Consider the following 13,602-nt stretch of genomic DNA (forward strand, 5'->3'; position numbering starts at 1 on the left):
AAAAGAAGAAGAAGAAGAAGAAAGGCATCCAAACTGGAAAGGGGAAAGTAACATTACCTCTGTTTACAACTGCCATAACCTTATATATAAAAATCATAGAGAATCCACAGAAGAACTATTAGTGATAATAAATGAATTTGGCAAAGTTGCAGGATACAAGATCAACACACAAAAATCAGTTATACCTACCTAACAGTGAACAATTCAAAAATGAAGTTACAACAATCCCGCTTACAATAGCATTTAAAAATAAAATGGGACACCTGGGTGGCTCAGTCGGTTAAGCATCCCACTCTTGATTTCGGCTCAGATCATGATCTCAGGGCCGTGACATGGAGCCCCGTGTTAGGCTCTGTGCTGGGTGTATAGCCTGCTTATGATTCTCTCTCTCTCTCTCTCTCCCACTCTCTCCCTCTGTCCCTCCTGTTCCCCTCCCATTCATGTTCATGATTATGCTCACTCACTCTCAAAAAATAAAATAAAATAAAATAATGGTTATGAATAAACTTAACCAAGGAAGTCAAAGCCATGTATGCTGAAAACTACCACACACTGTAAAGAAGACCCAAATAAATGGAAATGCATCCCATGCTCATGGATTACGATATTTAATACTGTTAATGACTGCAATATTTCCAAAGTGGTCTATAGATTCAGTGCAATCCTCACAAAAATCCCAATAGATTCTTGTAGAAATAGAAAAGCTGACCCTAAAATTCACATGGAATTGCAAGGGACCCAGGAGAGCCGAAGTAATTTTGAAAAAGAACAACATAAAAGAACTCACACTTTCTGATTTAAATAGTACTCCGAAGCTACCACAATCAGAATAATGTGATACTGCTGTAAGGATAACATACAGATCAATGACACAGAATTGAGAGCCCGATATTGACCCACACCTCTATGGTCAATTGATTTTCAGTAAGGGTACCAAGACTTCAATGGGGGAAAGAACAGTCCTGTTAACAAATGGTGCTAGGACAATAGCCACATGGAAAAAATAAAGTTGGACCCCTTCTTCACACCATTTACAAAAATTAACTCAAAATGGATTAAAGTCCTAAATGTAAGAGCTAAAACTATAAAACTCTTAGAATAAAACATGGAGTAAATCTTCATGATCTTAGATTTGGCAAAGGATTCTTAGACGTGACACCAAATGCATGAAGGACAAAAGAAAAAAATAGATAAACTGAACTTCATCAAAATTAAAAACATTTGTATCTCAAAGGACACTACTAAAGAAAGTGAAAAGACAACTGAAGAGAATGGGGGGAAATTTTTGCAAATCATACAACTGATAAGTGTCTAGTATCCAGAATATATAAAAAGTTCTTACAACTCAACAATAAAAAGGCAACCCAACTTTAAAAAAATGGATACAGAATTTAAACAGACATTTCTCCAAAGATATACAAATGGCCAATAAACATATAAAAAGAGTCTCAATCTCCTTAGTCAGTAGGGAATACAAATCAAAACTACAGTCAGGTACTACTTCACACCTACTAGGATGGCTATAATTAAAAAAAAAAAAAAAAAAAAAAAAAAAAAGGAAAGTATTAAGTGCTAGCCAGGATGTGGAGAAACTGGAACCCTTGTACTTAGCTAGTGGGAATATAAAATGGTGCAGCCTCTGTGGGAAGTGGCTTGGCAATTCCTCAAAACTTTAAATATAGATATAGATTTACTATATGATTTAGCAATCCAGCTCCTAGGTATGGACCCCAAAGTATTAGAAACAGGTATTCAAACAAATACTTGCACATCCATAATGCTGTCCATAACAGCATTATTCACAATATCCAAAAAGTAGAAACCACCCGAATGTCCATCAAAGGATGAAAAGATAAACATGTAATATATCCATACAGTGGAGTATTACTCAGCTATAAAACAGTAAGGACTCGCACTACAAGGATGAGCCTTGAAAACATGATGCTAAGTGAAAGAAGCCAGCCGTAAAAGACCACATACCGTACGGTTCAATTTGTATGAACTGTCTAGGAGAGTTAACTCCACAGAGACAGAAAGTCACTAGCCGTCAGGGAGGAAGGTGTGTGGCACAGGGAATGACGGCTTAATGGGTCTGAGCTCCCTTTTAGGAGCGATGAGGATATGGGCAACCAGAGAGAGGTGATGAAGGAACAAGGTTAAGAGCCTACTAAATGCCACTGCAGTGTGAGCTTTCATATGATCAATTTCATGTGAACTGCACCTCAAAAAGTGAAGTTATGCTTGGGGAATCCTGGGAGTTCTACCACCTAATGCTTCAAACCCGTGGCTCAGAAGTAGAAGGGAAAGCAGAGGTCACGCTCTCTACACAGAAGAGATGGCCTTGCGCTTTTCTTGCTTTGATTCTCACCGCCAAGTACTTTTCAAGATTTTATTTGAGAGAGAGAGAGCACACAAGGAGGGGGAGGGGCAAAGGGAGAGGGAGAAGCCGACTCCCCACTGAGTGAGGAGCCCCATGTGGCACTCGATCCCAGCACCTTGGGATCATGACCTGAGCTGAAGACAGAAGCTGAACTGACTGAGCCACCCAGGAACCATCCCCCACCCAAGTACTTTTCAAATGATAGCAACTGTTCCTAGTGACTGAACCTGTGTTATGCAACTCTGTTCAGAACTTTCTGGGTTTGATCCTAACAAATGCTTCCCCAACACACCTGGGAGCAGCCACTGCTAACACCCCCATTTCATGGAAGAGGAGACTGAGTCCCCAAGAGGAAAGTCACCTGGGCCTCATGTCCCACAGCTGTTGTTACGACACTGAACCCACACTAACCATGTGGCCGTGTTTTCCCTAAATAGCCACAGCAAATTTCTGGCACCCGCCCACTCCTCCAGAACTTTGTCACTCCCCTGTCAGAGGTGGAGTCTGTGTTCTCTCCCCTTAGCCTGGGAAGACCTCTATGACCACCTGGACAGACACAATCCCACAGAAGCAAGGCTGTGTGTGTGGTTTCCAAGACCAAGACCAAGCCGGTGTGAGCTCTGTCTCTCTCTAACTCACACTGGAGCCCAGCGCCACCATGGAAGAAGTCCAGCTCTCCTGAACCCCCTGCTAGACAGCCCTTGTGAAGAGGTCCTGAGATCCGTAAAGAGTGGGGCTATCCGGCCAGGCTCTTGGGGTCACAGTTCCAAACACCATCACATTGTAACAGCACAGGAGACCCTGGAGCCAGCCCCACCCAGCTGAGCCTTGTCCAAATTCCTGACCTACGAAACCCCTGAGAAATAGTAAATGACGGTCATTTTAAGTCACTAAACATTGGGGCAATTTGTTCTATAGCAACAGATAGCTGATACAACTTAGCCTGCTCTGCTCAGGAAATCTGCAGTCGCTTGGGGCCCTGGGTTTCTGCTATCTCCGTACTAGCCCCTGGCAGGCGCTTACCCATCCTGACTAATCCATCCTGATACTTTCACGCTAGTTTTCCACCCCCAGTTTGACGTCTGAGATTGTGTGTATGACAGAGGAGGTTGGGGGTGCTGAGCAGTTTTGGGAGTCCAGAGTCCTTAGGGTGGGGATTTCTTTTTCTTTCTTTCTTCCTTTTTTTTTTTTTTTTTTTAAGATTTTACTTATTTGTTTAAGAGAGAGACAGTGAGAGAGAGCATGAGAGGGGAGAAGGTCAGAGAGAGCAGACTCCCTGTGGAGCTGGGAGCCTGATGTGGTACTTGATCCCAGGACTCGAAGGCAGTTGCTTAACCAACTGAGCCACCCAGGCACCCGGGGTGGGGATTTCTGAAATATGAAGGAATCCCGTAAAAATCTCAGAGGGATGTGTGTTATTTTACTTGCCCAGTATCTGTTCCCCTTGCTTTTGATAACAGCACCCCAAGTTCCCTTTGGGGAGCTCCTTGTGCATGTTGGATAAGTCAGTCTGTATGCTCCACCCTCCCCTGACCAAGGGGAGGTCTTACCCAAGACAGGCCAATCCCATGCCTTCTTGTTAGAATTTTAACCCCAGGGATGCCTGGGTGACTCAGTGCATTAAGCCTCTGCATTGGGCTCAGGTCATGGTCTCAGAGTCCTCAGACTGAGCCCCAAATCGGGCTCTCTGCTCAGCAGGGAGCCTGCTTCCCCCACTGTCTCTCTGCCTACTTGTGATCTGTGTGTGTGTGTGTGTGTGTGTGTGTGTGTGTGTGTGTGAAATAAATAAATAAATCTTAAAAAAAAAAAAGAGGCTGGATTCATTTCTGCAGCAGTGCAGTGGAAGGAACTGTCCCCTCTGTGGTGCCCCCAGGCTGCTCAGCTCCCTGACTATCCTGATGCTTAGTGCTCTGATTGCCCTTTGATTTTTTGTGAGATTTCCCCCCATTATAGCATTTTGGAGTTAAATCAGCCAGGTTGGTTTCTGCAGCCAGCCACCAAAAAACACTGGCTAATGCAGGGAGCTGAGACCATGCCTTCCTACCAGGTTGGGTGTGGTCTGAGGTCAGGGTTCAGGGGATAGGGCAGAATAAAGAGGCTATTTTCCATTATCTTTTGTGGCAAGGGTTATCCATGTGACTACATGCTGACCAATGGGATGTAATTGTTATGTAGCTCCCCAAAAGGAGAGGGTTTGTCCCTCTGCATGCCTCCCTCCTTTAGGTAGCTGGAATAAAGATGCAAGGGCTGGAGCATGTGCACCCATTTTGGATCATGGAGTGGAGGCCACACTCCAGTGCCACGACAAGATCATGGAGCTGCAGCCCTTGATGGGAAGAGAAGAGCCCCCAATCCTGTACTGCCTACCTCTGGATATCTTTCACACAAGCCAGGAACAAATTTCTATCTCCCTGAACTGAATGGCAGCTTCAGAATCCTAACTATGAGAATGTTTCTGAGAAGACAGACCATTTGTGGCTTCTGTCAGATTCTCAGAGGGGACCCTCATGTCTCAAATATATGAAGAACCGCAGACACATTGAATCAAGGTTGAAAAGAGTGTGTACCCTGGGAGTATCACAGAGGAGGGCCTGAGGGACCAGGTGGGGTTTTTATGTAAGCAAGAGTTTACGGAGCTGTGTCCTGGACGCCTGTGCATGTTACTTACATGCGTGCGATCCTCATAAAAAAGAAAAATAAGAGACACATGCACAACTATGGACAATGAGGATGATAATTAATGTGTCCCTGAGCACTTCTGATGTGCCAGGCACTGTTCCAGACACTTTGTATTAACCCCTCCAGCCTCCCTGTACTCCTCTAAGTTAGGAGCTGCGAAGGACAAGGGCAACAGAGAAGAGAGGTGAGTGTCTGACCTGAGCCCGCCGAAGAGCAACCAGCCAGCTTCCTCCCAGCTCCGGTGATACTCACAGAGTCCTTGAGCGCCAGGAAACAGTGGCAGATCCAGCGGCGGGTGGTCCCATCCCGGCAGATGTAGGAGAAAGCCTTGTCCAGGTTGCGGTCAGGGGCACAAAAGGAGACCTTTTCTATGGTCTGGTCTACCAGCAGGTCCTGGAAGGGGACCAGGGAAACCAGGAGAGGAACTTGAACAGTCTTTCCTGTATTCATTCAGTGCTCCTTTATTGTCTGTTCTCTGTCTTGTCCTGAATGGGTGGGGACCCCACACTGATTGAAACAGAGGTGGGCCCTGCTCCCATGGGGCTCCCCAGTTAGCAAGGCACTCAAGGCCCATCACCAGAGAAAGACATAGGCGAGGGGTCAGGGCCAGGATTGAGGGAGACACATGGACCCATGGGAGCCATAAGCAGGTGCCCAATTCCACTTGATCAGGAGACATCAAAACCTTCCTGGAAGAGGTATTAACTAGGCAAAAAGGCAGGGAACAGTCTTTTGGGGCAAGGGAACTGCCTCTGCAAAGATGTCAATCCTGCTTAGTCGTTAACCTAACCCTTGTCATGTGCTGCTGCCTCCTTGGGCAGTTTCCGGGCAGGGAAGTCAACAGTGAGCAAACAGATGCTCTGATCCCAGCCGCGTGAGGCTCCCCTCTGGCTGGGAACAATAACAATAAACCCAGAACAGCTAACATCCACTGATCTGCACAAGTATGCTGCCCCAGGCACCGTTTTACACGGCATGCACCTATCCTCTCATTTAAGGGCAGGGTCCGTGTTTATCCACATTTCACAGATGAGGCAACTGAGGCTCGGAGGGGTTAAATCTCATACTCGGGGTCACCCAGCAGATGCATGGGGGAGCTGGGATCCGAACTAAGGCTCTGCTCTACAGCCTGTGCTCACACCCACCATCTGTGCCAGCTTGTGATAACTGCAGGACTCAGCCCTGAATTAGGACTATGAGGTGTGCCAAGATGTTGCGGGAGCACATGGTCTAGGAAGGCCCGGGAGGGAGGTACATCCTGGAGGTGGGTGGGAAGGCGTCCTAAGTCCTGATTCAAGCCGGTGGGGGAGGTGAGGGGCCCACCGGTGCCCCCTCCTACCCCCACAGGCCTCCTACCTTGGTCTTGTCATCCACCACTCGGAGTCCGTCGGCTGACACCCAAAGGACAGACTTCACGGACTTCCGGCCCATCTGGGGTGGGGGAGGAGGACAAAGGGCCTGGTCAGGGCTGCCTCCTGGGGTCTGAGCCGGGGTGGGGGGGTGGTACCTTCCCGGCTCCAGCCTCACTCACCGCCTTCAGCTTCTTCACGGCATCTTCACACACGTGCATCCCCCGGGACTCCTCCACCTCCACGTGGCCCAGGTACTTGAGGGAGAGGAAACCGGAGGACAGAAAATCAGCACAGTAATCAGTACCCTTCCCAGTGTGCCCTGAGCAGCTGCGACCTGTCCTGCAAGGTACCTAGCCTATCATACATATTAATCCACTCTGCACCTCAGCCCCATGAGGTGGCTACTCTGCTCCCATCCCAGGCATACAGACAAGGATGGTGAAGCAGGCAGGTAGTACTGAGTCCCATCTTGCCCCATTCCTGGGCCTTAACACGTTATCCTCTTCCCTTTGGGCCCCAGTGTCTGCAAGCCCCAGAGCCCCTGTGAGCCCCAGGACTGGCCCACTGATGAACTGATGAGAACCGGGGTACACTTGCTCCAGCTCCCTTACCCCATGGCTAGGATGGCTCTATTTCCCAGCATTTTCCCCAGTGGCATGAAGCCAGGGCTGAATAGTGGAAGGGAGGCATTGGCCTCGCGTGCGCATCCTCTTAGAGGGCTTTCTCGCAGGGTTCGGGCCAGAAGTACTCAGGACCCCAGGCCAGGGCCAGGTGGCTGCCCTACGGGCCCACAGCTGCAGGTTAGCCAAACACCCTTTACTGGCCGCCTACGCTTCCTCGGCCCCACAGTGTTTCCCACACCACCAGATGGACCCCTCACACTCCATGTCTGCTTATGGGAGAAGGGAAAAGAAAATGGAGGGTTTGTGACCATCGGCTGTGGTCACCCCACCAGGAAGGGACTGAGTGGGATTTGAACCCTAATCCTGCGTTCTCCCTCACAGAGGTGCAGTATGTGTTGTGAAAAGTCGTCCAGTGCCTTTTGGAAATTGTGAGCTCCCACAGAATAGGGTGACATTAGGAAGAAGGTAACCCCCCCCCCCACTCCCCAGGTAATAACTTCATGGTACAAGAGAATGTGTGTTGGGTTTTGATCCTGCCTTTGAAGGGCCCAGGCTGTGGGGTCCTGCTCTAGCAGGACAAACCTTCAGCCATCCCTCTGTACAGGAAGAGCCCTTAGCCCTCTCACCCAGCACCAAGGACCCAGAAGCTCACAGCGCCCCGCCCATGGCCCCGCCCACTCACCCGGACTGGGAAGCTGCATGTGCCCTTGCGCACAGCGTCCTCGTCTGCTTGCCACTGGTGGGGGCGCGATGCCTCGGGCACGTAGGCTGGTTTCCGCCGTCTCAGGCTCTGCCGTAACTTATTCATGGTGCCCGCCCCTTCTGGTGACACAGGACAGGGCCACGAGTCAAGGGCGGTGGCTGGAGGCATGGGTTCCAGCAGGATGGATAGAGTGCTCAGGGAACATGGGGTCAGATAACATGGGATCTGGGTTACAGTGGAGGGGGGAGTCACTGGGTCAGAGGGCATGGCATTTAGGGGACATGAATCAACAGCAGTCAGGGGACACCAGGAAGGCAGGGTAATGCCAGAGTAAGCAGTGGGGTTTCAGAAGAAAAACTTATGGCCAAGGTACATGAAGGTCGGGGATGGAGAGGGTCATGAATCACAGCTTTTAGCAGTCTGGAGATTAGGGAGGTGACAGTCAAGAGGTATGAGGATCCAAACTAACAGGGAGTCAAGACACTAGAGGGCACAGGGCTTAGAAGGCATAAGGGCCACAGGTCATGTGGCCAGGAGTTTTGGGGGTAGGAAGCCAGGGGAGGAGATGGTCAGAGAGCACAAGAGTTCTGAGTTGCCGGGGTTCGATGTGGGGGGGACTCAGAACATCCAGGGATTGAGGTCCAGAACCCAAGCCAGAGGGTGTGGGGGCTGGGGGCTCATCTCTGTGCCCCTCAGATCCGCCCCTCTGTCAACTGTGTCTAGTCAAAGACAGGAGACCCTGGGGCAGTGTGCACCTGCGACCATCAGATGAAGGAGGGGGTGTGGAGGTGGGACAGTCTTCATTGACTGAGACAGTCTTCACAGACTGAGAAGCCATTCTGACAGTCCCAGGAGCATGAGAGCCAACTAGGACAGAGCACCAGAAGCAGATGGGGACTGTGTATGTGTGTGCGTGCATGCAAGTGTGCAATTGGTGTACTCCCAGTGTCTAGATCTGAACATGCAACCATTGTGAGTGTGTGTATTTCTGAAGACGGTGTGTACCAAAGGCCACGGGTCTGAGAATGGTTGTCTGTGAAAGTGTATGTCTGGGAGTACAGTCTGTGAGGGGGTCAGTGTCCAAGAGTGCGGTTATTCCCTGACTGTTGTCTTGGAAGCTGTGTGTCCATGTGAGAGTGTGGCTACTGCCTTCGATGGCTGTCGCCTCTGACGGTGTGTGCCTGTGACTTATCAGACAGTCTTTGTCTCTGGCCAAGAGTGCTGTCGGTGGTGAGGCTGTGTGTCTGTGGCTTTTGTCTGGGAGGATATGTGTGTGTGTCAGAGTGTGTGGCTGTTGCAGAGACTGTGGGCTCATGAGTGTTGTGCTGAGGCTGTGTCTATGCAACCAAGTATCTGGGTAGATGTGGGATAGCACAAGGTTGTTGTCTGTGAGAGTGTATTAGTGTTATTTGTGAGGGTGGGCCTGATGGTCACCGAGTGTGCAGGGAAGACACTTGAGGGTGCCCACTCCTGAGTGTGATGAAGCCCGTGTGAGTGCAGGGACAGTTCCTCCCGTCGTGAGAGGCAGACCCAAGCACACACTCAGCCCTTGCCCTGGCCCCAGCTGGTCACTCACCTGGCTCCGTCCTGGAGGTTTCGGGGGGCCCCGGGGCCCCACAAGGGGCTGGGGGCAGATGCTGCTCAGGCCTCCTGGGTCCGCCCTGCCCAAGGAAGGGAGGAGAAGGTGAGAAACTGGCTTGGGGTGGGGCTCAGTCCCCTACCTCACCCCCTCTTTGGACAACAGCCAAACCCCCCTCCATTTCAGGCTCCCTGATGAGAGCCCCAGTTGTCATAGCAACTGTTACTAAGGAGACCAGCCACCCGGTAGCAAGAGCCCAGGAATGAGTCGGTGCATTTCCGGGGGCATGTGTTGGGGATGTCCTGGCCTCAGGAGGCCCTCAGTACCCAAGGGGATGGTGTGAGGAGGGAGTGGCCTTGACCTCTAGACACCTGTCCAGGCTGCACATAAACATACAGTCACATGCATGCACGCACACAACTCAGGTCTCCGGCTATCCCCAGCACCTGGGCACAGCTCCACACGTGTGTCTGTGCAGACACCACAGCAGGGGCACACACCGGGTCCCACAGACACACAAAAGTGGCGGCAGCCGCTATAACCAGCTGGTATCCTATCCATGTTCACAGACACAGACATCTGTCCATGTGAGTAGCAAGTCCCAGCCTGCCCAGGCACGGCCATAAACACCCAGGCACACCAGCTACTGGATGTTTGGTCCTTCCTTATTTTCTCGGCCATGTACGGACAGCTGGGCCCAGGCACCCCCACCAGAGCAGCGCTCACTCCCAGTGAGATCTCCTCAGGCCCCCGCCTGACACACTTGCGTCGCTGCCTCTGGAGTCACACCAGTCAGAGGTCGCCCACTAGCACAGACAGGGTCCCCATCACACACACCTGTCACATGCGGCTCCACTGCTGTGCACGGACATGTGGTCATGGGGGCATGCAGACACACGGCCACACATTCGGTCCCACGCTACCACCCCCAGCCACGGCCATAGGTGCCTCCTCATGTCCAGGCACACAGCAGCCCACAGATTCCTGGCCCCAACTGCAGCAGCCACACCAACATGTTGTTTGGGTCACGTGCTATCACAGTCACACACACACCCAGTCACAGGGACACACATGTGGTCACCATATCAGCCACCCTTACATGGAGAGACCTCCCTGACCAATCACACACAGAGACACGGATGGCCACAGTCTGTGCCTGGTTGAGGACTAGGCATACACACTGAAGACATGCACAGACCCACCCAGAGACGACTGTCCCTCAGGATGGCTAGGCTCAGGTACAGCCAGATGGATGCTGGCTCAGAGTCCCAGCCACATGCATTTCAGAAATGGCTGTGTGTGCCAAGTGACACAGCATCGGTGTCCCAGTACCCAGCCACAAGCCCTGGCCATGCTACAGTCCCCCAGTGCCCCCACCACCCGGCTGCACCATGTCACCCCCTCACCAACACATGGCCTCTCTTCATGCAAACACATGAAGAAGAAGCCTGTGGCCACATAAAATCACAGTGCCTGGGCGAGTCACTGGGGCAGACACACAGCATCTCACACAGGGAGACATCGGCACACAATTTCTGTGTCACACGTCCTAAGCACACAGTGATGATGAGACAGAACTGACAGAGCCATGTACGCAGTCAGGAGAGTCACCCAGTCACCAAACCACCCAGATGGAAATACAGTCCAGCACGCACACATAGACAGGAACATTCACACCAGCCACACGGCTATAGACATGTACACTCCCATAGGCCACGACATATAATCACCCAGGGTCGCAGATGTGCAGGCCCGACACAAATCTAGAAGCCACCATCACCTCTATCCACCCCCCCTCCACAGTTCCCTGGTGCCACCACACACAGCCATAAGCAGAGCTTGAGTCACACATGATAAAATAGCCCTCTATTAATAATCAGTCAGGGGTTCAGACCCCTACTCCAATCTGTCACCCAGATCACACGCAAACACAACTATAAATGCGCACACTTCGTATCAACGGAGCTAGATGGAGACCTTTCTACAATCCAAGTCAACATACATAGATGTGGCCATGGACACACAATCGCTGTCCTACATGTCACAGGGCCATCACACAACCAGGCATGGGGTATCTTCGTATACGATGGCAGTTACACACACAGAGTTGCAGGGACAGTTGTGTGTCATAGAGACATATGTGTGACCCACATATACGATCAGTTGTAGACGCAACCACAAACATTCGCAAGTCACTGGGAGAGCAGCACATGGCCACAGAGTCATAGACACAACTCCACGTACCACCATCCCAACTCCACCCACGGCTAGTCGGCCACACATTTGCCTAACCCCAGACCCAACACACACACTGTCACAACCCAGTGATATTTACCAAAGCACACGCCTAGGGTCACAAAAGATGTAATCACAGACTCAACCACACAGTTACAACCATGCACACGCACACTCGAACAGACTAAAAAGTACAGGGTTCAGCATAAGGAGCAGCTGTCTCACACACACACACACACACGCACACACACACACACACACACAGAGTCACACCAATGCCGGGGTCACAGACACCATCACACACATTACCAGAGACAACCACAAGCACAAAACACAGACACACGCACAGGATTCCTTGGCCCCCAGCTCTAGCGCACACAGACACACACCCACAGCCATAGTCACAGTCACAGTCACACAAACACCAGGTCACACTCTTAGCCACCTCCCTATCCCTTGCTTTCCCCCTTCCCCCCAGGTACCACACACAAAGCCGCCAGTCACCCGCAGTCGCTGCAGACAGATAGGGCTGCGCTTGGTCCCTGGGGAGCCGCCCCCCACCCCCAGCCTGAATCTTGGAGCCTGGGGGGCCATACCCAGGAGAGGGAGGCGGCGCATTGTCTGCGGGTGGGGCTGCTCCCAGACAGCTGGGCAGCCCCAGGGATCCATGACCAAGCCTTTGGGGGTTGCCTGAAATTTCCCTATTTTATTCAGGCTGGGTGGGGGGTGGAGTCCCCGGAACAGGGAGCTTGTTTTGAGAAGGGGCTGTTCCTGGGACGCCGCCCAGGGATTGGTGGGGGGATGCTGTGCTCAGGACGTCTCTGAGGCCTGGGTACAGACTGTGCCTGGAATCCGACCCCCCAGGCCTTGGCTTGGTGGGGGAGCTGTGCCCAAGGACCCCCATCCTCAAGACCTTGTCTAGAGGGTTGTTGTGGTCAGAGACCACCTCAGGCAGGGAGGAGTGGGAATTGCGTCTGCTCTGGAATGGCCTCCTGGAGGCCTTGGCCTGATGTGGGGGTTGTGTCCTGGACCCCATCCCTAAAGCCTTGCCCAGGGAGTTGTACCTAGAATCTGTCCCCCTGCCCTTGATTTTTTTTTTCTTTTGAGGGGCAGGTCTATGTCCAAGATCTCTATCTCCAGGGCCTTGGCAAGAGAGGGCCTGTGCCCCGGACCCCTGTCTCTCAAGCTTTGGCTTAGAGGGGGCCTGTTCCGGACCCCCACCCAGGCCCACCCTCCCCACCCTTGGCACCCTCTCTCCATCCGGGCGCCGCGGCCGCCTCCCACCCTTCGCCACATCAGCAGCGGCGCCGCCCCCCACCCGAGTCCCCCTCTCCCGCCCTTCTCACGCTGGCCGCCGCGCTGCGGGACATCCAGGGCCGGGGCACCCCGGCCTCCCACGGCCCCAGCTGGGCCCGGATCCCCGAGCGCTGCTGCTGCTGCTGTGGCGGCGGCGGCAGCTCGGTCTGACGCGGGCCGGGGCCGGGGGCCGGGGGATGGTGCGGGATGCACGCGCTCGAGCCTGCTCCGCTCCCGGGAGGATTCCGTTCCGGGGGCGGGGGAGCGCCCCTCCTGCCTCGGCTCCCCGCCCCAGCCCCGCCCATTGGCCCACCGCCTTCGGGATATGCAAGTAAACCCCGCCCCGGCCCGGCGCCTGGCCGGCCTAAGCCCCACCCCCTGGCCTGCAGGCCACGCCTATACGCAGATATGACCCCGCCTTCTCTGGTGCGGCCACCGCCCCGCCACGCCCATTGGCCAGTCCCGGGCTGAGCCAGCACGTGAGCCTCGTAGAGACCTTACCCTAGGCCTATCCAGGCGTGGGCTCTCTTCCCCTCCGTGAACCTTGACCTCAGGTCGCCTTCTGTTCCACGTCCGTGAAAGAGTTGCTTCGGGAAGCTCTTTGCCGCCCCACATACCCAAATCTTCCAGCTAACCCCACGGTTCTCCCAGCCCAGCGGGGGCGGGCAGAAGCGGTGACGAGGCACTTTTTGCGATGAAGGGGAGGGGGAACGAAGAGACCCAGGCGTCCTAGTGCGCGAGCGGTTCGGCTTCGG

General features: G+C 52.8%; 1 protein-coding gene across 4 annotated transcripts in view; it reads right to left on the reverse strand.

The window, feature by feature from the left end:
- The window catches only part of NUMBL (NUMB like endocytic adaptor protein), a 21,141-nt gene extending 7,558 nt beyond the window's left edge, over nt 1-13,583 (reverse strand). For 2 of the 4 annotated variants that reach the window (XM_082709296.1, XM_082709295.1), the window contains exons 1-6: nt 12,898-13,174; nt 9,314-9,398; nt 7,717-7,856; nt 6,591-6,665; nt 6,416-6,490; nt 5,312-5,452 (exon numbers count right to left, since the gene is read on the reverse strand). In XM_082709296.1, the coding sequence (XP_082565422.1) occupies nt 5,312-5,452; nt 6,416-6,490; nt 6,591-6,665; nt 7,717-7,856; nt 9,314-9,398; nt 12,898-13,152 (771 nt within the window). In that variant the 5' untranslated portion in view covers nt 13,153-13,174. Of the gene's footprint in view, nt 1-5,311; nt 5,453-6,415; nt 6,491-6,590; nt 6,666-7,716; nt 7,857-9,313; nt 9,399-12,897; nt 13,175-13,348 lie in introns of those variants that run through there. The other 2 variants (XM_082709298.1, XM_082709297.1) reach the window with 2 other exon arrangements.
- Nucleotides 13,584-13,602: the final 19 nt, after the last annotated feature.

The sequence above is a fragment of the Mustela nivalis genome (assembly GCF_964662115.1).
Source record: "Mustela nivalis genome assembly, chromosome: 18".
NCBI classification, from domain to species: domain Eukaryota; kingdom Metazoa; phylum Chordata; class Mammalia; order Carnivora; family Mustelidae; genus Mustela; species Mustela nivalis.